This window comes from Muscardinus avellanarius, assembly GCF_963383645.1.
Source record: "Muscardinus avellanarius genome assembly, chromosome: 2".
Lineage (NCBI taxonomy): Eukaryota > Metazoa > Chordata > Mammalia > Rodentia > Gliridae > Muscardinus > Muscardinus avellanarius.
Genome location: NC_137787.1, coordinates 17006847 through 17032861, shown reverse-complemented (window position 1 = coordinate 17032861; position 26015 = coordinate 17006847). Strand labels below are relative to the sequence as shown.

Here is a 26015-nt window from a genome sequence, read left to right as displayed (position 1 = left end):
TCATCTTCAGTTTGGGCTTTTCAAATGGACTCTAATAACTGTGTGGAAAGGGGAACCCCAGGCATAAGCAGGTCCAACCTCTGTTGAAGGTCAAGAGTTCAAAGTCCTGAGGGCAGCTGGTCCTGGGGGATCAGAGTATGAGCCCAACTCGGGGAGGGGGGAATTCAGGTCATTTCCTGGAGAGTGATTAGATGCTAATAAACAAAAAACTGAATGGAGATGGGGGTGGGGGGAAAGATCTACAGAGACCTTTAAAACATGAGAAGTACCAGCAGAACATTAGAAGTCAGAGCCATGCAGGAAGAAGAGAAGGGCATGCACAAAGGTATTTATAAAGGAGATATGAAGCCGGGCCTAGTGGATAAAACCAGCAGTAATATTTCTTATAAAGACTGGCATAAACTGCTAAAATAAAATATGAGACCTTCCCATAAAAGGTTAGTGGAAACCAAGTGCAGAGGGGCATGCCTGTAATCCCAGTATTTGGGAGGCTGAGACAGGAGGCCAGTTGCTGAAGACAGCTTCAGCAAAAGAGTGAGGCTCTCAGCAGCAAACCCTGTTTCAAAATTTAAAAAAATAAAATAGAGACAGGCATGGTGGCACATGCTTATAATCCCAGCATTAGGAGAATGAGACAGGAGGATCATGGTTGGTGGACAGCCTCAGCTACTTAGTGATACCCTTAGCAACTCAGTGAGACTCTGTCTCAAAATAAAGAATAAAAATATAGGTCTGGGGGTGTAGCTCAGAGGTATAATGTTCCTGGGTTCCATCCCCAGTACCTCAAAAAAAAAAGGAAAATAAGCTGGGAGTGTAGTTAGGAGACAGAACTAGATTCAGTCACCAGTAACACACACACACACACACACACACACACACACACACACACACACATACACACACACACACGGTTGGGGAGAGAGAGTATACCACAGTGAGTCCTGAGATCAAGAGAGAGAAATAAAATTGATGACTTCAGACAAGTGTCTGTTGTAAAATTCAAATCCTGGCAGCATTTCCCTGGTATACTGGGAGTGAATTCTAATTGTTTCGAATGCCTGTTTGCAACTTGACTTTGGCACAAGGGCAGGTTGACATAATAAAGTGGGTTTTGCAAGCAGCATTGAGGAGATAAATAAAACCACTTCTACCTTCAGGCTGGTGGAAATCTCTGCTGCTTCTGCTATTTCTGCTATTGGTGGCCTTGGCCCAGCGACTGGACAACTCTGGGCCTCAGTCCGTTCATCTGTAAATTGAAACTAGTAATGCTCACTGGTTCCCAGGTGTGGTGGTGCACCGCTGTAATCCTAGTACCTGGGAGGCCGAGACTGGTGCATCACAGGTTCAAGGCTAGCCCCAGCAACTTAATGAGGCTCTTCGAAACTTGGTGAGACCCTATTTCAAAATTAAAAATAGAACAGAATTGGAGTATAGCTCAGAGGTAGAATGCCCCTGGGTTAAATTTCTAGAATAATAATAATAATCCTCATGGATTTCGTGAGCATTAAACAACACAACCAAAGTTAAGTGTTCAGTGATAATTACCTTTTTACCACTCTTTTTCTGTTATTTTTTAATAGATAATTGACCAGAGGATAAGTATGTGGGCTAAGAAGAGGTAAGGCATTTTAAAATTTGGAAACTTTTCTTTCTTTCTTTCTTTTTTTTTTTTTTTTTTTTTTGTGGTACTTGGATTCCTGGAAGCCCTTCTACCTCCGGGCTACACTCCCAGACCTATTTTATACTTTTAAAAAAAATTTTGGAAACAGGGTCTCTTAAGCCAGCGCGGCTGGCTTCAAACCTGCACGATCCTCCTGTCTCCGCCTCCCAAACGTGGGGATTACAAGCGTGCGCCACCACGCCCAGCTTTCTACTACATTTTGAGTTCTTGCAAGTTTTGGGGTTGTTGTTGTTGTTGTTGTTGTTATTGTTGTATGTGTGTGTGTGACTAAGGATTAAATTCTATTTTATATACTATTTTAAAATAGGGCCTCCTGAGTTGCTGAGGGCTTCACTAAGTTGCTAGGCTGGTCTCAAATCTGTGATCCTCCTATCTCAGCCTTCCAAGTAATGGGGTCACAGGCCTGGGCCTGCACAGCCAGCTTCCTTGGGAAAACGCTCATGCGTTTTAGGTCAGTTGACCAATAGAACTTTCTGCAAGAATGTGCCAGAATGTTTTATAGCAATGCTTCCCGGTGCAACAGCTTTCAGCCATGTGACTATCACACATTTGAAATGTGAGTGGTGCAACTGAAGAATTAACTCTTCTATTGTATATCCTTTTAATTACTTTGCATTTATGACTAGCAGTTACCAAATTGGGCCATTTTCTTATAGATCTTTCTGACTGTAATATCCTCCCACCCCAGAGTTAGGTTCTAAAATCTGACCGCCTGCGTTCACATCCCAGCTCTGCCGCTGGGTGACTTTGTGTGCTTTCTTTGCCTTCGTTTTCTCCTATGGAAAAGAGAAATACCCCTCGCTCCACACCCAATGCTGGGAGGGGTATATTGATACAAGTACAGGCTTTGAAGGGAACTATGATTCCTTCCCCTGTAATAACAGTCCTCAGCTTTCATTGAAATTGTGATTTGCTTCTGTACCTCACCCCCCAGGGCATGTCCACTGCCTCCACCAACCCCAGCATTAGGCACCGCGCCTGGCACATCTGGACTCTCAGTGAAGAAGTAGGGAAAAGAGGGAGGGAGAGCAGGAGAGAAGCAGATGGTAAGGGAGGAGAAAGGAAGCAAAATGGGCAGTCGTATCTTATAGAGGCTGGAACGAGCTGCCAAAATAAAATACAAGAGCCTCTAATAAAATTTTTAGTGCAAGCCAGCTGTGATGGGCATGGTGGAACATGCCTGAAATCCCAGTATTTGGGAAGCTGAGACTGGAGGATCGCGGGTTCAAGTCTAGCCTCCGCAACTTAGTGAGACCTTCAGCAACTTAACAAGACCCTGTTTCAAAATACAAAGTAAAAGAAATAGGGCTGGGGGTATAGCTCAGAGATAGAATGGCCCTGGGTTCAATGCCTAGTACCAGAAAGAAAAAAGCTTGGTGTTTTTGTTTTGTTTTGTTTCAGTGGAGAGGATGGTTGGGGAGAGCCAGGGAGCCTGGAACACTGGAGGAAACATGTTTCCATGTGGCAATGAAGAGTTAAGACAGCTCAGAGAGAACCAAGGAGAGAGACAAGATGGTGGACTAGAGAGTTTCTTCAACCAAGCGTCTTCGAGAGAATATAATCATGAATTCCGTGACTTATTGGCCCACTGCTCCCCGATGGTGTCACCTCCAGGGGACACTAGATGTGAAGAGTGCGCTTTCTTATCCTTCCCCTGGCCGGGCCATGGTTTTTTATTTACACTCTATTTACCAGCTCTCCCCCCCCACACACAAAAAAAGCAATGTTGGGCAAGTTTTTATAACTGTTTATTCATTATAAATAGTAAATATTTACTGCACATTTTTACATGAAAGACATTTTTACAACACATTGTTGTTTGAGGCTGCGACACAAAGATACCACTTCTCCCGGTCCATCGCCCTCCAATGTATGAACTAAACCGAGTCCTAGGCCTCTGCTCACTAGCTCACTACGTCATAGTCCTCACCTCTAAAAGGAATGTATGGGTGCCTACCTCGTTCGTGGGTCCAAGAATCCAAAGAAATAAATAACACTGCCTTCCGACTTCTTTTTCCTCCTCGCATTTCAAACGACAAATTTATTGACATTCTAAAATGTCACCACATAAACCTCTGTAAACCTCAGTTCCTCTCATCTGTTCATATCGGATATCATTGTATAATTTAAAAGTACAGGAAAGCCACAGAGACATTGTTGTTCTCCCTCCCCCCGCCATTCATAGAGAAGAGAAGAAATGTAAACGTAATCATTTTCAAAAGCATTATTATTCTTTGACACGGTCTCTAATCAAAAGGAGCAAGCCAGGGTGTCATTTGTCCAGGAAATAGCAAACATCGCTGCATTCTACCACAATGAATTACGGGCTGCAAAAAATAATAATAATAATAATAAGAGCACCTGCAAAAATATAGTTTGGATTTTGTTTCTATCACCTTGGCCATCGCCAAAGCATCTGTGAGGTACACAGTATTGCACACGGATAAGCAGATCTGTGAACACATGTCATTTCTCCACTACGCCCTTCCCCTGCCCACGCTGGCCTCCCGATCAATATGGATTGGGGAAATGTCCTACACCTCTCTCCACACCAGAAAAGAGAACGTGCTTTCCTTCCTGTTATCCAACATCCCGTTGGCAAAGACGTGTCCAGGACATTTATTGACAACTAGATTACAAACGAGGACAGGATGACAAATAATTTATTTGGGGGGGGGGGGTCTTTACATCTAGTCTAGCTTCCTAGGATATGGTGGCATTTATCTTTATATCAATTTCCAGTGTGTAAAAAGTCAGGGATTCCTTCGTTCCTGCGTCATTAAGTGAGCAGTTTTCTTAAAGTTGTAGCAATGTCAGCCGTGGACATCAAACAGGTTACACTTTAGAGTATTCTCCTACTATCTTTTAGAACACTCTGCTCTTAGAACATTCACCCCTCCAGGTGAATCTCAGACACACACACATACACACACACACAAATGGAATGTCTCAGCTTTTTGATCATCAGCAAGAAAGGGTTGGGATATGTTGATACGTAGCCGGGTGAAACACTGCCTTAGAACGTGCGCTGGGCTTCCGTCGCTCCGGGTCAGCCTCGCTCCGCCACTTCTGTCCATCGTGTTCAAAAGAATCTGAAAGCAATCCGAGGGAATCTTCCAGAAGAAAATCAACTGCTCTCTTTTATCTCCACCTCCCCCACTTGGTGTTTTTTTTTTTTTTTCTTTCTTTTTCTGAGAAGGTTCTTTGCGTCTGGGCTGTGGAGATCGGAAACTGATTGAGCTCCGAGAGGACAGTTGGTTTATGCGATATCTGGCTTGAGATAATGAAAGGCACCTGTAAGGAAGCACACGCAGCGTTTGAGGTCATGCGGGACAAGGCACAGTGAGGGGCCATAGCAGATACAGCCTGACAACGTCATACTGAATGCCGAGGTATCAAAGGATCGGGACTCATATTTTTATTCCTGAGACAAGTTTGACATAACTCTGTGTCCCTGGGATTACACCCCATCTGATCCAGGAGCTGACCTCATTAAGAACATGTGTTTCTAATGCCAGGGGTTACTTCATTCTGGCCAACCCTCGTGTTTTACCTACTGGCAATTAATAACCACAAGATGTTGTTGACATTAGTTAAGAAAATAATTATACAAGGGAGCCCTGGCTCGAAAAATCAGCTGGCTTGGCCACGAAATTGATACTAGGATGTTAGGTTTCAACATGTCTCCAATTCCCCCTTTCTTAAGCAAAAGGTGAATTTATCTGTCTCGCAGGAGTGATTAACCCTAGGAAGCCCCAGACTTACTTTGTCCGTACTGCCCATATTGGTACCCTGTGACGGGGTCCATGCTGTAGCCCGTGGTACTGTACGTAGGTGGGCAATAGGACTGAGACGTTGGGAGGCTGTCCAAGCTCTTCATGTGCTCTAGTCTCTGGCTGCAGCTGGCTGACACGGTGGTGGTAGGTTCCAGGCCCCCGGTGAGAGGGGAGAGCGCATAATCCGTCTGAGGCTGATGGGGTACCCCACCATGGTTAGTCAGGAGTCCCATTACCTAAGATAAGCAGATAGCAAGAAGTTAAAATGCAAGGAGAACCCCTTGATAGCTCAGATGAGAGAAATAACTTGAATGTCCATTTTGCCCGTCTTTGGAAATCTGTGAAAGCCTTGTTCCAAAGACTGTGACCTCGATTCAAAGCGGCAGCGATATTCCATCATGCCCCATGATAACATCTGACTGCAGCTTCAGAAGAAGGACAGGAGCAGGGCAAGGGAGGGAGAGGGGAAAGAAGGAAGGAGAGGAGGAAGGGAGCAAGGGAGAGATTATGCCATGTCCCCAACGACAAAATCAGACTCCAAAGAAAAGAGGTACAGAGAAAAAAATTTTATCTGTTTCTATAGAAAAATGTTTAATCACATTTGCATCTGAAAGTTTCACGTGATTTTAAATAGACTTTATATATCTCTATTTATTTACCTATCTATGTATACATATGTAAGCTTTGATAGATATATTTTTAATTATTTTGTTTCGCCGGGCATGGTGGCGCACACTTGTAATCCCAGCATTCGGGAGGCTGAGACCTGGAGGATCGCGGTTCACGGACAGCCTCAGCTACTTAGTGAGGCCCTCTGCAACTCAGTGAGACCTGGTTTCAAAATAAAGAATAAAAAATAGGGCGGGGGTGTAGCTCGGAGATCAAATGCCCCGCAAAAAAAAAAAAAAAAAAAAAAAATATATTGTTTTGTTTTGAGACAGGGTTCCACTAGCTTGTTGAGCACCCCACTCATGGCTGAGGCTGTTCTTGGACCTCTTATCCTCCTGTCTTCCTGTCTCAGCCTCCCAAGTACTGAGATTACATGTGTGCACCATCATGCCTGGCTGAGGTCTACATGTTTAAGGAGTTCAGGCACCATAAGCTTGGGCCCAAGGCTCCAGCCAGAAGCTGTGGGCTAGCCTGGCATCCTGGGAAACATTCTGACTCAGATTCCAGAGCAACCATCCCAGAACTTCCTTTGGGAAAGGTTTGCATAAGCTTAGAGTTAAACAAATTCTTCTTGAACTAAAACTTTAAACTGATCCATCATCAATGAGCCCCAAGAGACCAAAGAGAGAGGGAAAGGGAAAAGAAAAGAGAAAGAGAGATAGAGAGATAGATGAGAGAGAGAGAGAGAGAGAGAGAGAGAGAGAGAGAGAGAGAGAGAGGAGAATATATACATTTGTTCGTCAACCTCAGGCCACCTCTCCCCTCTACTCTTCATTTCATTTGAGTACTGGGTGTGTAAGCACAGGGGATGCCGGAAGGGGGTGGTAAAGCAAGTATGTCCAGATTTTGAAGTCACCCCAGGTATTTAAATTTTCTTGAGACGGGTGGTGAAATAGATCTTTTGAGATCTCTGAAAATTATATTCTTAAATTACATTCTTATATCCTCAAAGATAATCATTGGTGGTATAATTTTGTCTTATTGAGGACTGCAGGAAAGTAAGTCACAAAATAAAGTAAGAATCAATAGGACACAGAGCTACAAGAAAAATTGTTTCCTGAGCCATGCATAGGGGCTGATGCCTGCAACCCCAGTAATTGGGAGGCTGAGACAGGAAGATTGCAGGCTCAAGGCCAGCCTCAGCCACTTAGTGAGACCCTGCTTCAAAATAAAAAGTAAAATAGAGCCAGGAATGTAACTCAGAGGTAGAATGCCTCTGAGTTCAAGTCCCACTACTACACATAAAAAATGATGATAATAATAATAATAATAATAATAATAATTAATAATAATAGACTATTTTCTGGATGTTCTTTCATTTACATGGGAGCCACTTCATCTTCCTCTTCCTCTTCTTCCTCCTCCTCTTCCTCTTCCTTCTCCTCTTCCTCCTGCTCTTCTTTTCTTTGTGCTTATGCATATAATTTTAGAGTGTATGCATGGAGCTTCATAAACTCTACTATCTATATTACCTCACTAAATACTTTATTTCAACCCAATTTAGTGGTGCCTATTTAAGGTGTCTTAAATAGAGGTCGCTCTGTGCCAAACATACTCCATTCAAATCAAGAGCACATCGTTGTACAGTGGCCTGATGAGCAAGAGTGGACAGAAAAAATTTAAATATAAAAAAATGTGATATTCTTAATGAAGGGACATAATAACAAAAAGCAAAACTTTTACTGTAAATAGGCTGTGTAAAACATGAAGGAAAAAAAAAGGCAAATGTATAACTCCATCAGACCAGGGAAGAAAAATACCCAGTGGGAGAAGATAAAAAGAAAATGTATTTTAAATTGATAATATCCTTTATGAAGACACTTAATAAAAATTTAATTCATGGCATGTCACTGTAAGGGAGAGATGAAATTTTCTACATATTCTGAGTTGAATAGCTCAGATCAGGATTTTATTCTAACATGCACATTCTCCCATGAGCTATTGATGACTATTTTTGTGGTAAACTCTTTTTAATCCCCCACCAAACATTCCTTGCTTGCATAACTTTGAAGGCAGCAATAACTTTGTTGGGAAGGGGGGACAAAAGCAGAGGTTCCTAAAATAAAAGAAAGAAGCCCTTCCTATAAGCAAAAACTCCACTCACATTCTTGTTCTTGTAATAACTGTAGTTGATACCTTTGAAAATTTTCAGGACAGAATTTAACTTTAAGACCTTGAAGCACGTGCTTGGAATCCCAGCATTTGGGAGGCCGAGATAGGAGGATCGTGGTTCTTGGCCAGCCCCAGCTACTTAGTGAGGCTCTCCACAACTCAGTGAGACACTATTTCAAAATAAGGAAGCCGGGCGTGGTGGCGCACGCTTGTAATCCCAGCATTCGGGAGGCTGAGACCTGGAGGATCGTGGTTCGCGGACAGCCTCAGCTACTTAGTGAGGCCCTCTGCAACTCAGTGAGACCCGGTTTCAAAATAAAGAATAAAAAATAGGGCAGGGGGTGTAGCTCGGAGGTCAAATGCCTCTGGGTTCCATCCCAGACCCGCCAAAAAAAAAAAAAAAAAAAAACTCAAAGAATAAAACATAGGGCTCGGGGTGTTGCTCGAAAGTGGAATGCCCCGGGTTTCATCCCCAGTACCACACCAAAAAAAGACCTTGAAATATGACTTTTGGGGGGGTGGGGAAAGCATAGTAGAATCCCCAGGCCCATATTCCAGGGCAGCAAATAGAAAGCCTCTCAAAGGCTCCCAGGGAGAGGCTTTTTAGAACTAAAGAAGGGGCCCTAAGTTACAGCTCCCCAGCCCAATACTTTCACTGGCCCATGCATGGGAAAAGAGGGAACCTGGGATCAGTTATCTATGGTCTCTTTGTCTCCCTAACAGAGCCCCAGACTCGACATCCTCTCCCAAAGGCTCATCTCCACTGTAATTGATCGTCACAAGTTATATAAAAGCACATGCTTCCGAATTGTATAAGGATGGAAGGCTGAGAAGGGAGGCTAACAAGTCCAAGGCCAGCCTCAGCAACTTAGTAAGAAGCTTGGCAACTTACCCTGATGCAAAAAATAAAAAATAAAAAAAAAGGATTTTATAAGGATAGGAATGGTGTAGTAGTATTTCTCTACATTTGGTCTAAAGTTGAGATTAATGATAACTACCATGTAATTGACTTCGGTATTTCACCTTGAGAAAACACACTATTTTAATAACCTGTCATTTAAAAGTTAAAAAAGAAATCTGTGTCGGGGGAGAATGAATATATCAATAAAAAGTACGTTACTTTCCCCTAACATAATTTAAAACCTCAAATCTCTATGGAAGGGTCTCATACTTTTATGTATATTTCTTTAAAAGTGATTTGGTATTTCATGTGGTTCAAAGGGAAGCTATGGAAATTTCTTTCGCTACACAAAGTCAGTAAACAAACTTCTTAGAACTACTTCGAAATGGTTACAGAATGGGGTCCAGTTATAGTCTCTAAGAATTTTGTCAAGATTTCTTTATAAGTGTTCTTCCTGAAGAAATTTGTTATTTCAAGCCAAAATAAAATACTCATTGGTTGTAAAGTGGATTTTCCTCCTCTTAAACCATTAGCAAGATATTTTTACTACAGGGCTGGCATTTTTTCCTTTCTTTCTTTTCTTTCTCTCCTTCTTTCTTTCTTTCTTTCTTTTTTTTTTTGTTTGTTTGTTTAACTGGGGCAGAAGCTGGGCATGGTGGCACATTCCTATAATCCCACTACTTGAGAGGCTGAGACAAGATGATTGTAGGTTTGAGGACAGCCTCAGCAAGTAGTTAGACTCTCATCAACCCAGGGAGACCCTGTTTCAAAATAAAAATAAAAAATAAAAAGGGCTGGGGATTTAATCATCGGGATGGGTGAAAAATACAGTTGCCTGCTTTTCACAAACAATTTCAAAGAAACCGAAACAAATTCAAGGCTACTCAATTCTGCCTCTTGAAAGCTGATCACATCCTTTTAAGATGCCTGGGCAGTTCGGGAGATGCAATGCCCAAAAAGAGCTTTCCTTTAAATAAAGGTCTCTGTTCCATCCCATAGCTAAAGACAGAGGAGCTCACAGGCTCTTGGTTTTTACTTTGAGTTGTGAACACCTTGTATTGGAGGCATTTGATAAAATAAAAATCTATGAGACAGATTTCTAAACTGTCACCTCTAAAATGCTTCCCAGGCAGCACTTCCAGTCTGTCTTCCAGGTGACCCTTTGAAAGAAATTCAGAGCATGGCAGTTCCTGTTTAAACTTCTGCCGGTCCCCACCACCACCACCAATTTCCATTATTAGAGGCATTTTCTGAATATCTCTTTAAACTCATTCTCAAGTTTCAGAAACTCAAATAGGTTGTTTATATCTCGATTGGAAGATTATATGGTTCAGAAAAAACTAACTCCTTGCAATTCATGCCGTATTTCTCCTGAATTAATTTTTCTATTGTAAGATGAAATAGAAAAGATAAACACTATGGGCCAAATTGAGAGTTACATTGAAAATGAGGTGTCTGGGAAGTATTCGTCTTGACCCAGCAGTAGGGTTCTACTGTCAGTTGAAAGTGCTTGGAGCTGATCAGAAATCAAAAATGCCTTAGCAAATCAGGATATGGATCTAGCCACTTTATCCTTAGGAGGAATCCTGGTTTGTATCTTTTTCCCCTTCTTTCTTTCTTATTCTTACTTAATCGACTGTTCTTCTGGTTTAGCACTTAATACACATTTTAAAAACTATTGTGCACCACAATTTGCATTATATAAAGGTTTTTTTTTAAAAAAAAAAAAACGATTGTGTGTTACATTTTGCATTATATAAAGGGTTTTTTAAGCTTTCTACTATTCCTTCCAAAAATCTATTGACTACCTATTTTTCTTTCAATGTATTTATTTTCATATTCAAACAAAAAAATTCAAATGTTTTTCACCAACAAGTGGACTCATCACTGGAGTCAACTAACTAGAAGTTACTTTATCTTGGGGGCTGAAAAGGGTTCCATTTAAGTAGCTGAGACTTTCCTGGGGGAAAAAAATCTTCAGATTCAAATGCCTTAGGAATTATCCTGCAGTTGATTAGCATCTAAATAATTAGATTTCGGTCCTGTCTGTTTGAAAACTGTAAAAGGGTAGTTGCCTGGAGGCACAAGTTTCTCTGAAGGTCTGGATGCTGACCTTCTCACCCATCCTGAGAGCTGGGGAAGGCTCCCTGACCTTTACCTAACCAGAGAGAGCCAGGGCCTGCAAAATGCCCAGAACAAGGCTGTACTCTAAGTTACTCCTTAGCTCCCATTTTACAAATAGCTATGTTTAATGCAAGATGAAAGAATGTGAGTGCCAGAAAAGTGGGGCTTATGTGCTGCATATATTCCCAAGCTTTATTTGTAAGGAGGATAGTTAGAATCGTCTCTGTTAAACTCTTGGAGATACATATGTTCACCTCCAGGCCTAGGACCAATTATGAAAATGATTCGGCTTATTGGTTTTATAGAGTATCTATTTCTCAACAGAGCTAAGCTGTTAAATTGATAGCAGTGCTCTGTATGGGTTGGTTGGTTGGTTGGTTGGTTGGTTGGTTGTCTTTTTTCTGGTGTTTTGTTTGAGGTGCTGAGGATCAAACCTGGGCCCTTGTACATGCTAGGCAAGCACTCCACCCCTGAGCTACATCCCCAGCCCAGCAATATTCTTTAGGATTTGAGGATTGAAATATAAACCTAAGCAAATAGAATAGAAATGGTTTGCAAGAAGTGTGACTGTGTGTATGCATATATAATATATATATTCTTAGAGGTGGTCTTATGTTTGTAGAGCTGCTACAGGCTCCATGCACCTTAAGTGAGATATATATATATATATATATATATATATATATATATATTAGTTTTACTTCTAGCAAATGATGAACCATATCTACCTACTATCAGTACAATAAAACCCACTAAGAGAAAGCTCATTCCACCTAATGAAAAAGCATGCCAGTTAATACGGTGAGTATTTGACTATACTAGACTCTCATGGGCGGAATAAAATTCTCATATGTTTTAATTCATTTACGCATGCCTGCATTTAATGTGCTCTGGGACCATGTCTACAATTAATATGATTTATGAGGAAAGAACATGTGCAGTATTGGGGAAAGCATAGCATGCATTTTTTTTTTCTTGTATGAATGAAAAATACAACAAAATGGCTCAAGAAAAAAATGGCTGGCCCTTAGCACATTGAGATGGGCTGACAGAGCGCTGAGTCGACTTGGGGGAGTTAATGATATCCTCTTATCTGACCCTGACACATTTGCAGCATGTAATTTACAGAAGCTCTGTCCAGGGAATCCTGACAAATGCCTCTAACTGATGTCAGGGCCATGTTCCATTCTAATGGGAAGCAGATGTGGGTTAGATACCCCCATTCATCACTTAGCACAGAGTCTCTGCTCAGCTCTCTCAGAGGAATGACATTACCTGCTGTTAACTCTTCTGATGTGGGGGAATTTCTCACCACCACAGTAGCCCTCTACAGGGTGTTCACTCGAACCCATCTCGAACTGCTTCCAAAGTCTGTCCAAGAGCATGACTGTGGAAAATCAAAGCTACCTCCTGGTTTCACCAGGACACATTTGCTAATTACTAATTATCCCTCTGGGACTTGGGATTCTAATATAGAAAGGGACAGGTTCTTGGGCATCCCTTAATACTTCAATAAGACAGCACTTAAAAATTTATCTCTAATTTTGCATAAACTAAACTTGTATTTAAGAAAATGCAGGACAGTTTCACGTTAATAATCACTCATAAATGCCAATCTAGCTGAACCACAGCTGCCCAGCTCCAGCCAAGGCAAAGAACACCAAAAACTAGAAATGTACATTGCCTGTCAGCAAAAAGGATTTCACCTCGACCCCTCCTGAGCAAAAGATGTTGGGTTACATTATATCCCTTTTCCCCTAAAACCTTCGCCTCCACCCAACACTCCAGTATTATGGTGGCAGACATTCCAGCCTACTAAAGGAGGAAGACAGTTGCCCAGCTCAACAAGGAAATCTCGTCTTTCTTCCCAATCATCTGTGATGCAGGGAAATCTCTCCTTGGGTGCCAGAGGCAGTCATAGGACTCCTTCTACAGCTGCCTGAAGACTACAAAAGCGATGCCTGCCTACCCTTCTCTGCGGAGAAAAGAAGCATATACTTAAAATAAAATTAAAAAAAAGAATCAACTCAAAGAACCAAATGATACTGGGTTAAGGATACTACCAATGAGAAGATGTCAGAAAAAAACATGTCTGCGAACCATGGAAAGTGGAGACAACTCTTGGAAAAGTCAATGAGTCGCATACTCTTGGTTTTCTGGTCAGTTTCACGGGCTTTGGGATGATGTGGAATAAACGTTCACTTAAGGTGCACGGAGCCTGTAGCAGCTCTACAAACATAAGACCACCTCTAAGAACCAGATGCTACTATGCAACTGAGTGAAGGTCCTGTCTACCTTCATTTTCACCCATACTCAGCTCCAAGGGCACTGAACCAATGGCGATGTAAAATTCTCTTTTCCCCAGAAACTCATTGATGCTCCTAATCATAAGTGATGCAATCGCTGCATCTAATACTGTGTAGGCTGGCAATACCCCAGCCCCCAGTGAAGTTGCTTACAAAGTGTCCTCCTGTACATTTTTTTTTTTTTTTTTGGTGGTGGTGGTACTGGGGTTCCTGGAAACCCTTCTACCTCCAGGCTACACTCCCAGACACCCGTTTTTTATATTTTTATTTGGAAACAGGGTCTCTTAAGCCAGCATGGCTGACTTTGAACCTGCGTGATCCTCCCGTCTCCACCTCCCAAGCGCGGGGAATACAAGTGTGCGCCACCACACCTGGCCTCCTGTAGATCTTAACAAAATAAAATGCGTATAATCTTGTGATTAAAAGAATGTTCCCTGGCTGAACCTGGTGTCATATGCCTGTAATCCCAGTACTTGAGAGACTGAGACTGGATTGCAGGTTCAAAGCCAGCCTCAGCAACTTAGACTCTCAGCAACTTAATGAAATCCTGTTTTAAAACAAAAATTAAAAGGGCTGGGAGTGTAGCTCAGATTAGGACTCCCCCGGGTTCAATCCGTAGACCACACACACAAAAAAAGAATGTTCCCCAACTGTGAATCTAAAATTACTGAATTAGAGCCAGGCATTGTGTATTCCCATAGTTGGGAGGCTGAGACAGGAGAATTGCAGGTTCTCGGCCAGCCTCAGCAATTTGTGAGGCCCTCCCCAACTTAGTGACACCCTGTTTCAAAATAAATACTAAATAATAGGGCTGGGAGTATAGCTCAGAGGTAGAAGACCCTAGGTTAGACCCCCAGTTTCCCGCCAAAAATATAAATAAATAAATAAATAAATAATAAAATAAAATCGCTGAGCTAGCTTATCCCTTTCTTTCCATTACACCTTCTATCTTCACATCTCCCTTTATCCTTTGCTTGTGACAGAAACGCACTGCTAGACACCAGGGTCTCTTGTCTTCGAAGTTAAGTCCCAGGCTTCCAATTCTAGTCCAGTGTCTTGTGTTATAGGTGATATATGAGATATTTTTTAATGTCTTCATGTCACTATTATATTTCAGTAAGGCAAAACAATAATAAAACAAGGAAAATACTAGGCCAACCCTCTCCGCTGCCCACTCTTAGCCAGTGAAATGAAGTTTTGTTGAGGTGGGGCTTCCATGTTGTTGTGATTGCGATTCCTCAAACATAAACAACTCAATTTCATTATTATTATTGGCAGTAGTAGTAGTACTGGGAGTTGAACCATGGGAGCTCTACCACTGAGCTACACCCCCATCTATATTTTAGTTTGAAACAGGCTCACTAAGTTGCTGATAGTTTCGCTAAGTTGCTAAATTCCCCAGGCTATCCTTGAACCCGCCATCCTCCTGTCTCAGCCTCCCAAGTACTGGGATTACAGGAAGGAGCCACCACATACAGCTAAATATAACCAATTTTAGTATATTATATTTTTAGGGAGAGCCTTATTCGGGCACATTAAAATTACTTTATCCTGAATGGAATTCTGGAAAATTCTCCATCCATCCAGAAGCTGCCTCTCTTCCGATGCCATTCTGCTTCCATGTTTGCCTCATTTTTCTGGGTCAAGCAGAAGGGGACTTCATGCCAGAGGCTTGCATGTTATTTTTCCGTGAAAGCCCTGTGGTAGTAGCGCTTGACACCCAGGAGTTACACTGTGCTGCGACCCATTCACTAAGTAGAAATCTTATCTTGCCTTTTTTCTCTCCTTTATCGAAAAAACTTAAAAGGTCTAAGATAGTGTATAACCTTTTCTTTAAAATTAGTACCCCTCCCCATCCTCCCACACCAGTTCTTACACAGAGGGCTGACATGAGGGGTAGAAGAGACCATCTGACATTAACTAAGAAAAAAAAATCTCGACCTATGAAAAACACCAAAGGAACTGGGTGTGAGGGTATAATCACAGTACTTGGGAGGCTGAGGAAGAAGGATCAAAAATAAATAAGTAAATAAATAAATAAACAAACAAACAAACAAACTAGGGTGTAGCATGTAGCTCAGTGCTAGAGTGCTTGTCTGGCATGTGTGAGGCCTTATGTTCAATCCCCAGCATGGAAAAAGACTAGAAGATAGATTGATAGATGATAAATAGATTAGATTGATAGATAGATAGATGATTGATAGATAGATAGATAATAGATAGATAGAGATGATAGATAGATGATTGCTGTTGGAGCCCTTAGTAGGCTAATGTGCACTGGGACATTGAAAGATAAAGGGATACTATTTGTGACTTTTATTACGTTGTTCTTTCAGAATCCTTTCTTCCCAAACCATTGTTGGAGGGAGCCCACTTTGAGAACAAAACTTGATTATGAGGTTAGGTTTGGCTTCTGGGTGTTCAAAGATGATTTTGACATAATTGTATTTCTCTGGAAGCTCATTATCAAAGGAGATCCAGAAGGCTGGATTATAATAAGCACAGTGAGTGTGTTTCAACAAGGTGTAAATACAGTAATGCGCCATCCATAGGGGCTGAGGCAAAATATTCTGCCTGTGGGAGTTATGAAGGGCTGACCCTGAGCTGGAATTTTTCCCCGGGAGTCAGACAAATAGAGGCTCAGCTCCAGGAAAGGGGATTTGTGAATCTCGGAACAGATGTACTGTTTAACTTGGTTTTTAAAATGCGAGTTACCTCAAATGCCACATTGGTATTCTGTGAGAGAAAAAAAAAAGTTATTTCTTGAAATAATACTTGTCTCCTTTATTAGTTCAGCCTAAGAATTAGTCACATGGTCATATCACAGCTAAGAAATACTCCCTTCGATGTAGAAATACTACTCTGACGTGCCGGGCGTAGTGGCGCACGCTTGTAATCCCCGCGCTTGGGAGGCGGAGACAGGAGGATTGCGCAGATTTGAAGCCAGCCGCACTGGCTTAAGAGACCCTGTTTCCAAATTATAAAATAGGTCTGGGAGTGTAGCCGGGTGGTAGAAGGGCTTCCAGGAACCCCAGTACCACCAAAAAAAAAAAAAAAAGAAAAAAAAAAAGAAAAAGAAATACTACTCTGGGATTCTCCAAAAGGACTGTCTCCTGTGTTAAATTGTGTTAAATGAAGTAAGCCAGGCGCAGAAAGAAAAAGGCCACACGTTCTCATTGATGGTGGAAGCTCAAAAGTTGATCTCAAAGAAGCAGAGGAGAGAAGTGAGCCCAGGCTGGGGAGGATGTGAGGGAGCGAGGGAAGACCGAGGATGGTGAGCAGGCTCGTGAAGGGCCGCTGGATGGAACAAATAACTCCCAATGCTCCATAGCACAGCAGGAGAACTGTGGGTGACGGCGACTGGCTGACTAGTTCAAAATAGCTAGTGGTGGCCCTGCATGATGGCGCATGCCTGTAATCTCAGTTCTTGGAAGGCTGACATGGGAGGATCGCAGGTGTCTAGCCAGCCTCAGCTACTTAGTGAGGCCCTCTGCAACTTAGTGAGACCCTATTTCAAAAGAAAAGAGTGAAATAGGTCTGAGGGTGTAGCTCAGCTGCAGAATGCCCCTGGGTTTCGTCCCTACTACCATAAAATAAGTAATAAATAAATAAATAAATAAATAAATAAATAAATAAATAATAGGGCTGGGTGTATAGCTGGGGTGATAAAAAGTTCCTGAGTTGGACCTGCACTATAAAAAATTTAAAAGCTAGTAGTGAAGATTCTGGGGGTATTTTTATGGTTTGGGGGGAAGAGTAGGGGTGCTGGGGATTGAACCCAGGGACATTCTATCTCGGAACTACATCCCCAGCCCTATTTTATTTTTATTTTTTATGTTTGAAACAGAATCTCACTAAGTTTCTGAGGCTGGCTACGAACCTGCGACCTTCCTGTCTCAGCCTCCCAAATCCAAGTCCCAAGGTTACAAGTATGCACCACCACACTTTGCTGTGGTGAGGATTCTGAATGTTCCCAATCCAGAAAGATAATGAGTGTCTAAGGCACCAGGGATGCCATTACCCAGATTATAACCTTGACCATGCCAGTTACCCTGACCATTACTCACAGTATATGTGTATTATAATTTCACAATGTACCCATGACTATGTACAATTTCTACGTCAGTTAAAAACAGAAAATTATTTATTTATTTATTTATTTATTTATTTATTTATTCATGGTACTGGGGATTGAACTCAGGCACATTTTACTTCTGAACTTCACCCCCAGTACTATTTTTTTATTCTTTATTACGAAACAGGGTCTCATCGCAGAGGGCCTTACTAAGTAGCTGAGGCTGGCCACGAACCCAGATCCTCCTGTCTCAGCCTGCTAAGTATTGGGATTACAAGCATGCGCCACCACCATGCCTGGCAGAAACCTATTTTATTTTTTTTATTTTTTTATTTTTTATTTTGGTGGTACTGGGGTTCCTGGAAGCCCTTCTATCTCCGGGCTACACTCCCAGACCTATTTTTACATTTTTATTTGGAAACACGGTCTCCTAAGCCAGCGCGCGCGGCCGGCTTCGATCCTGCGTGATCCTCCTGTCTCTGCCTCCCAAGTGTGGGGATTACAAGCGTGCGCCACCATGCCCGGCAGAAACCTATTTTAAAAGCTGTCTTGTCTCAAAAGTTTCCTGGTTTACCATCTTGTCGATTGATCAGCAGGGACAATACAATCACTAATCCAAGAAACTCTTGTTTATTGACCTCAAGCTAAACGTCAAGAGTCATTTTTAAATATTATACTATACTTTGAAAAATATACACTTTTGATGAAACCCAGACTGTTTCACAGAGACAGATTCTTTAAGGGGAAGAAAAAACAACAAAAAAAATAGTACACAACTAATGACTGAATCAAGTCTTCTGTGTCCACAGAACAAAGCACACTTTCAGGCCCTAATTGGATAAATATGCAAGTATTCAGATTTCTGGAGATATTGCCATTTTGCAAATGCAGTAATAAATTAAAAGCTTTACATTGCATTCCAACCACATATAAAGGGTCGATTCAGACCACTGGCCTTGCTCTAGGATCCAGCATGGCTCTGCTGTGTATTACCAACTACAAAGAAAAACTTCTTATTCTAGTAGCACGGGCATAAACTAAGCAATCACGCTCAATGTCTTTTTCCTCCTCAATGGCTAGAGGAATTCAAATGAGCCTAAAAACCATGGGGTCGTTGCATTTGATTTGACCAAAGTACACACATTTGACAACGTACAAAGCAGACAGACAGAATTTCTGTTTAAATCAACCCAGAAGACACAGAAAGTCCTAATCGAACAGGAAAAGGTTTTCTGGCGGCCCACATCAGGGGTGTGATGTAAGCTGCAGTCATTGGTCACTGCCTCCTGCCTTTCTGGAAAAAGGAGATTTGGGGAAGATTGTTGCTACTCTCATAGCCTTCAAATGGAACTGGCTCTAGAGGCCGCGGCTAGAGTTGAAATAAACCAGGGCTCACCTCATATAGGCTTTAGGGCTAGCAACCGCAGCCTTCAGAAAAACCAAAGGCACCAGGGTCTATTACTGGACACGTGGATTGAACAAATGGGCCAGCAGCAACGTCTCGCCCACAGAGCAGAACATCTCAGAAATAGGGCAGTGTAGGCTGGACACACGCAAATGGCCCCGGGTTTCCAGGGTGGCGCTGGAACCGGCTCATTTCTGATCATAAACATCCCTGATCCTCTGTGAGCCTGCGAGACATCTCCTGCCCTGGTAATGAGCTTCTGAGATGCTCCAGCTTTTGAGAAGCTGCGGCTCTTATGCAGAATGTCTCTCCCTCCCAGCTTTGTTTGACACCCAACAAATCTCTTTAATCAAATCACTCCTCTCTCTTCCACAGATGAGTTTCTGGACAGTGTCAAGAAAAGGAAGTGGCTCCCCTGGGAAGTGGGTTGGTGGCAGAGCACCTGCTTCTCCGGTTCTTGGCAGTGATCTGAGGGAGGTGGAGGTCAGAGCATTTGTGACTCGTGCATCAAATAAACAAAACAAGGGACTGACCAGCAGCAAGATCAGCATTAGAGAACCTCTGCTTGTGTGCCCAAAAATATCCACACACACACACACACACACACACACACACACACACACACACACAAAAATCTCTCTTGAAATAGTAGCTTGCTGCACCAGTACAAACTTCTCTGCTTTTTACCTGTTATCAACAGTACAGAAGAAGGGCAGGGAACTTCCATGCACGGTGAAAAATATGTACACCAAAACATGAAACAAGAAATCACCCATCAAGGCCATTTTTAGTGGTCCAGTTTTAATGACTGTATCCCATCCACATAATAAGCTGATCTGTAGTCAGCCCTTCCTTACATCTTCAATGGACACACAGTCATCATTTCGCCTTGCAGCTAAAGAATTCGAGATCGTTGTTCACACTGTGGTCCAAAAACCGACAAGCAAAATCAAAAGCTGTCTTGAGTTTTGTGTACACATATTAACACTTAAATGCTTTACCCTAATAAGTTTCAGGATTAACAAATGTTTGTCAAAAGAAACTGTGCTGAGCAATTGAAATCGAATTTGAAATGGAACCATGATAGTCTAATACATATATGCATGAAACGGAGAAGCTACCTAATAAGCGTAGCTGACACCAAATATGCAATTTACATACATTACACACTAATAATCTCAATTTTAATATTATTCTTTAAAGGCAATGGGGCGGGTGGTAGAGTTAAAGGTTCTCTTTTGTAAGAGGTGAATAAGACCAGAAGCTGATCCTGGCATCTTCTGCCATTCACCACAATCTCGTTAGGACAAAGAGATCGATCTGCTCTTTTTGGGTCTGTTCCAGAAAGAGGATCTCAAGACAGCAGGATTGTGATGCTTCCACCAGTCTCAGACGAATGGCCAATAAACCTGATGAGATCTGCAGACCTACTCTTTGTTCCTGAGCCTTGGAGTGGGGAGAAAACATCCCAGCATGTCCAAGCCCGGCACACAAATCTTTATGAGAATTTTTCCCTTTCCTCAGTAGATTATCCATGAAATAGGACAGGTGTACTGGTTATTCAATTACATCTTACCGAAGACCTGGGCAAAAATCTGAAAGAAGGCCTATGTGCATAGCTCTTGCCATTGGGGATTTATTAATAACAGTTAAACATTCTCAGAAATAAAACTTTTTTGGTAATTTCAACCTATTTTCTTAGTTTGTCATTGGTTTCACTCATAAACCAAAAACTAAAAATCTGCCCATCTGCTCTAAACATAAAATGTGTTCGTAATAGTCCAGATTTATTCCAAATGTATTTTTAAGTATTGTTGGATTGAGAGGTATTCAAAATTTATGACCTTTGAGGTTGCAAACAGGACTTCCTCTTAAGAAGGAAAAGGCTTAAAATGAATGTAAGGGAGGGCGGGCTCAGAAAACTTCTTGGATATCAAATGGCTCCGTAGGAAAAAAAATGTCAATGATATAAGAGTAAATGAATCAAAACCATATGGATCAAATTTTCCCTAAAATACACAGTTTGAAAAATTAAGGAGGAAAAGTGCTTGGCAAAAATGTGTTTCTGGTTTTACCAAACCCAAAACATTTGAAGAATCATTTGCAATGGTTGATGAACCCTAAGCTTAGCCAAGATGTCCCATTTTTGTACACTACAGAGTGGAAAAGCTTCCCAGAAACTTTGTAACCCACCGATACTGTATTTCTCTCAATAAATCATTAGAAGCTATAACCAAAGAACTGTGACGCTTGCAGTCGGGTCGAGGTTGGGTGCAAAATGATAAAAGTTTATTAGTTTAATTGGTCTTGTTCAGGGAGGTGGTTGGCTAAGGATGTTTGGGAGTGGGGGAGGGAGAAGGGCAGTATTTCTTGCAAAGGGAATTTAATTAGAAGAAAATGGGCCAATGTTAATGAATCTCATGTCTTGGGCATATGGTAGAATTCCTTTATGTTCTGTGCTCGAAGACCAGGTTTGTTGTCCCTTTCGAACATGCAAGAAGGTGCTAGTAATGCACTGCTTGGGGCCAAAGGAGGAATAAACATCTACACTTCCCCAAGTTCCATATTGTCCCTATACCAGGAAAACACAGCTTTTCAAAAGAAGGCTGCTAGCCGGGCGTGGTGGCGCACGCTTGTAATCCCCGCGCTTGGGAGGCTGAGACAGGAGGATCACACGGGTTTGAAGCCAGCCTCAGCTACTTAGTGAGGCTCTCAGCAACTTAGTGAGACCCTGTTTCCAAATAAAGTATAAAATAGGCATGGGAGAATAGCCCAGAGGTAGAAAAGCCCCTGGGTTCCACTCCCAGTACCACAAAGGAGGAGGAGGAGGAGGAGGAGGAGGAGGAGGAGGAGGAGGAGGAGGAGGAGGAGGACGACGACGATGACGAGGAGGATGAGGAGGAGGAGGAGGACGAGGAGGACGAGGAGGACGAGGACGAGGACAAGGAGGACGAGGAGGAGAAGGAGAGGAAGAGGAAGAAAGAAGAAAGAAGGAGGAGGAAGAGGAGGAGGAGGAGGAGGAAGAGGAGAAGGAGGCTGCCACTGGGGAAAGTCCTCTCTCAAGTGAATGGAATGGTCTTCTTTTTAGAGGATGTCTTGTCCTTTATAATAAGCCCCATCTCCTATAAGACTGATGTAGTTTAGACAGCTATCCAGAGAAAGTAGAAAATACTGAGGTATTCAGCCAATGCCCCCCACTCCTAACCATCATGGAGAATATAACCTCTGGTTCCTGGACAAATCCAACCTTGCATGGGACTCCAAGCCCAACCCTCTGTTTGTGAAGCCATTTGACCAGGATGGCAGGAAAATCAAGTTTAATGGCAGGGCCAGAACCCACAGACAGCATCTTAGGATGTTGTATGTCCTCTGGGATAGAGAAGCAAGTAAAATAAGCTATTTGCATTCATAAGAGAATTAGTAAAAACCTGAAAGGAAGATCCATTTGGCTCTGAGCCCTGCCAGGACAGAGGTCAGTGAGACTACTGGGTTCTCTCAGCCTCAGTTTCTCCAAAAGTAAAATGAGGATATTCCTAGATAGAGTTGCTGATTCCCTAAGAACAAGGAAAACTTGACATCAGTGAAGCCCTGCTCCTGGGCGTTTAGCAACTCCAGGAGACCGTGACCAAAGCTCCTAGAAGGTGAGTTTTGGTACTCTGAGAGTTAGACTGTCACAAGCAGGTGTCAGGCCATTGCTACACTGACTGGCCATCAGGACAGGTGTGACCGAGGTATGACCTCTGGAGTCACTGTTTCACACTTGCCCCACACACGCAAAATGGGGACCTTTCCTGCAGACAGGGCTAAGGGATCCAGAAAGCACTATCTGGTAAATGGCTCTGAGCCCCAGCTTTGAAAGAATCTTTGCTTGAGGGAGCAGATCAATTAGACACCAAACAAAAACTAATTGTCTTCCTTGCATACATACAGAGAAGTGACTTGGGTATCTTTATGGGGTCTATTAATTCCTTGACCAAAAAAAGAAGGAAAAAAACCTAGAAAGCTCATTTTGCAATAGTTCACACATATCCTGGCTCCTGACCTCTAATTTATTATTATTATTATTATTATTATTATTATTAGTGGGTCTGGGATAGAACCCAGGAGCATTCAACCTCCCAGGTACACCCCCTGCCCTATATTTTATTCTCTATTTTGAAACAGGGTCTCACTAAGTTTCAGAAGGCCTCAATCTCAAATAAATGCACAAATATCTTAAATATGTCAAGTGGCTTCCACTGATTATCTGACTCTACAATGAACTGACGATAAAGACCACAAAACTTTGTATGCACATCAGTTTAAATTAATAGGTAGGGGTTGGGTGCGGTGGTGTATACCTGTAATCCTAATACTTGGGAGATTGAGACAGGAGGATCACAGGTTCCCAGGCAACCTCAGCAACCTAGCAAGGCCTTCAGCAACTTAGTGAGACCCTATTTCAAAATAAAAAATAAATTAGGACTGGCCAATATAGCTCAGAGGTAGAATGTCCCTGTGTTCCATGCTGAGTACCCCTCCCCAAAAAATAATGGAAAGACTGAAGAAAGGCAAAATGCAAAATTCTATATATAACTATCTCAATTATGTTTTGTTTTGTTTTTGCAGTACTGGGGATGGAACCCAGGGGACTTGTACCTCCAAGCTACATCCCCAGCCCTATTTTTTTAGTCTTTTTAATTATTCGAAACAGGGTCTCACTGAGTTCCGAAGGACCTCACTAAGTAGCTGAGGCTGTCCGTGAACCACGTTGCTCCTCTGGTCTTTGGGATTACAAGCGTGCACCACCATGCCCAGATCAATTATGTGGGTTTTTTTTTTTGTTGTTGTTGTTGTTTTTGTGTTTTTGTGGTACTGGGGGTGGAACCCAGAGGCTTTCTACCTCCGGGCTAAACTCCCAGAGCTATTTGATATTTTATTTGGAAACAGGGTCTTATTAAGTCCCTGAGAGCCTCACTAAGTAACTGGGGCTAGCTTTGAACCTGTGCAATCCTCCTGTCTCAGCCTCCCGAACGTGAGGATTACAAGCGTGCGCCACTACGCCCGGCCAATTATTTTTTTTTAAAAGGTTAAGACCCTAAAAGATCTGGAGGGTAATATGCAAAAATATTAATAGTGATTTCCCTGGAAAACTTTTTCTATGCTCTAGAGACATTTTTAAAATTTATTCTATTCTTATTCAATAAATATTCAGTGTTTTTATTACTGAGAGAAGTTAAAAGATTAATTAATCATTTATTAATTAATATTTATTAATTAATAAAAGATTAATTAATTACTATTAGGCTTAGATAATTAGAGTATAAATCAAAATGCCAAGTGTGATGGTGTATACCCACCCATAATGCCAGTATTTGAGAGGCTGAGATAGGAGGATCGCAGGTTTGCAGATTTGAGGCCGGCCTCAGCAACTCAGCAACTTTGTGAGACCCTGTTTCAAAATAAATAAATAAATAAATTTAGGCTGGGTGTGTAGCTCAGAAAAAGAACACCCCTGAAATCAATCCCCAGTAACAAAAACAACAACAAAAATGAATCTAAGTTAACAAACTTAAAAAAAAATTTTTTTTTTCAGTACCGGGATTGAAACCCAGGGGCATTCTACCTCCAAGCTACATCCTCAGCCCTTTTTCTTTTTTTTTTTTTTTTAATTTTGAAACAAGGGTCTCACTGAGTTGCAAAGGGCCTCACTGAGTAGTTGTTGAGGCTGTCCGCGAACCTCAATCCTCCTTTGGTCTCAATCGCCCAAATGCCGGGATTACAAGTGTGCGGCACCACACTCCGCAACAAACTTAAAAATATAGAAAAGTAGTCTTTCCTAAATTATTTTAAAATATGACCAATACTCTACCTGTTTTGCCAAAAAACTATTTCCTCTTCACTCCAATGCACGCTAAAATGAACTAGAGTCTAGACCATCAGCCAAGAATCCTGGATCTCTAGCCCCCCCCCCATTTCCTCCCTATCAGCCCTGTGGCTGGCAGAGGGTCACAGTCTCTTTGGACCTTCCTTGAATAATCTGCAGAGCAGACAGAACCAGACAGAGTGGAGAAGGGGGAGGGTAGGTGGCGAGGAGAGGAGACAGGGCAGGCACAGGCTGACTTCCATCGATGGCATAATGTGAGCCGATCTGTCCACAAGCACCTCTCTATCTTAAGCAGCAGCAAAGGGGTCACCACTCTTTTTGTACTCTCTTCTTTAGTTAACAGGTAAACCAGGTTGTTATACAGGGGTTCTTTCTTTCAAATTTTCCTTAATACGTGTGTGTGTGTGAGAGAGAGAGGAGAGAAACACACACACACGGGATTGAACCCAGGAGCGTGCTACCTCTGAGCTACACTGCAGACCTAATTTATATCTTTAATTTCAAACAGCCTCCCTATGTTTCTGAAAGCCTCACTAAGTTGCTACAAACCTACAATCCTCCTGTGTCAAGTACGTGGATGACAGGCATGCATCTCCACACCCAGCTTACACTATTTTTAAGAAAGCCAGACAAGCAAAAGTAGGAAAGGCACCTTTTGTCTAAATAGAGAACGTCTTAGTAAAGTGATCAATCTCGAAGGCTATAGAAATCTCAGTTCCAGTCCATTTTCCTGCTCCATTGACTTGAAAGTGTGGTTGGCAAGACAGACGGCCTCCTTGTCTCCTTGTCTCCAGCTCTAGCTGGGGAAGGAAGGAGCAGCCTCCTATCTTCCATCTCCCTGCTGACTCATTGGTTGTGCTATAAGAACTAAAACAACATGGAATCCCAGTGGCTATTTGAGGCAGAGATGCAAAGTCGAGACCCAAAATACCCTGGATATTTGCAAAATAACATGTAAGGGATTCAAGTAACGTGGGAGACATAGTAAAGAAATACAGGAAAACTGGCCTGTGGAATTTCCCATCGCTTGAAATTGGAATGATTCCCACCCTACCACCCTCTCTGCAGTCATTGTGGGGTTTCTTGAAATCAAAGGTTAA

General features: G+C 42.1%; 1 protein-coding gene across 3 annotated transcripts in view; it reads right to left on the bottom strand.

The window, feature by feature from the left end:
- Positions 1-4743: 4743 nt before the first annotated feature.
- Positions 4744-26015, bottom strand: part of PAX3 (paired box 3) — a gene marked incomplete at its 5' end in the record, with an annotated part of 103519 nt that continues 82247 nt past the window's right edge. For 2 of the 3 annotated variants that reach the window (XM_080689094.1, XM_080689095.1), the window contains 2 exons: positions 4816-4975; positions 5447-5693. In XM_080689094.1, coding sequence (XP_080545220.1) covers positions 4941-4975; positions 5447-5693 — 282 coding nt within the window. In that variant the 3' untranslated portion in view covers positions 4816-4940. Of the gene's footprint in view, positions 4976-5446; positions 5694-26015 lie in introns of all 3 variants that reach the window. The other variant, XM_080689096.1, reaches the window with a different exon arrangement.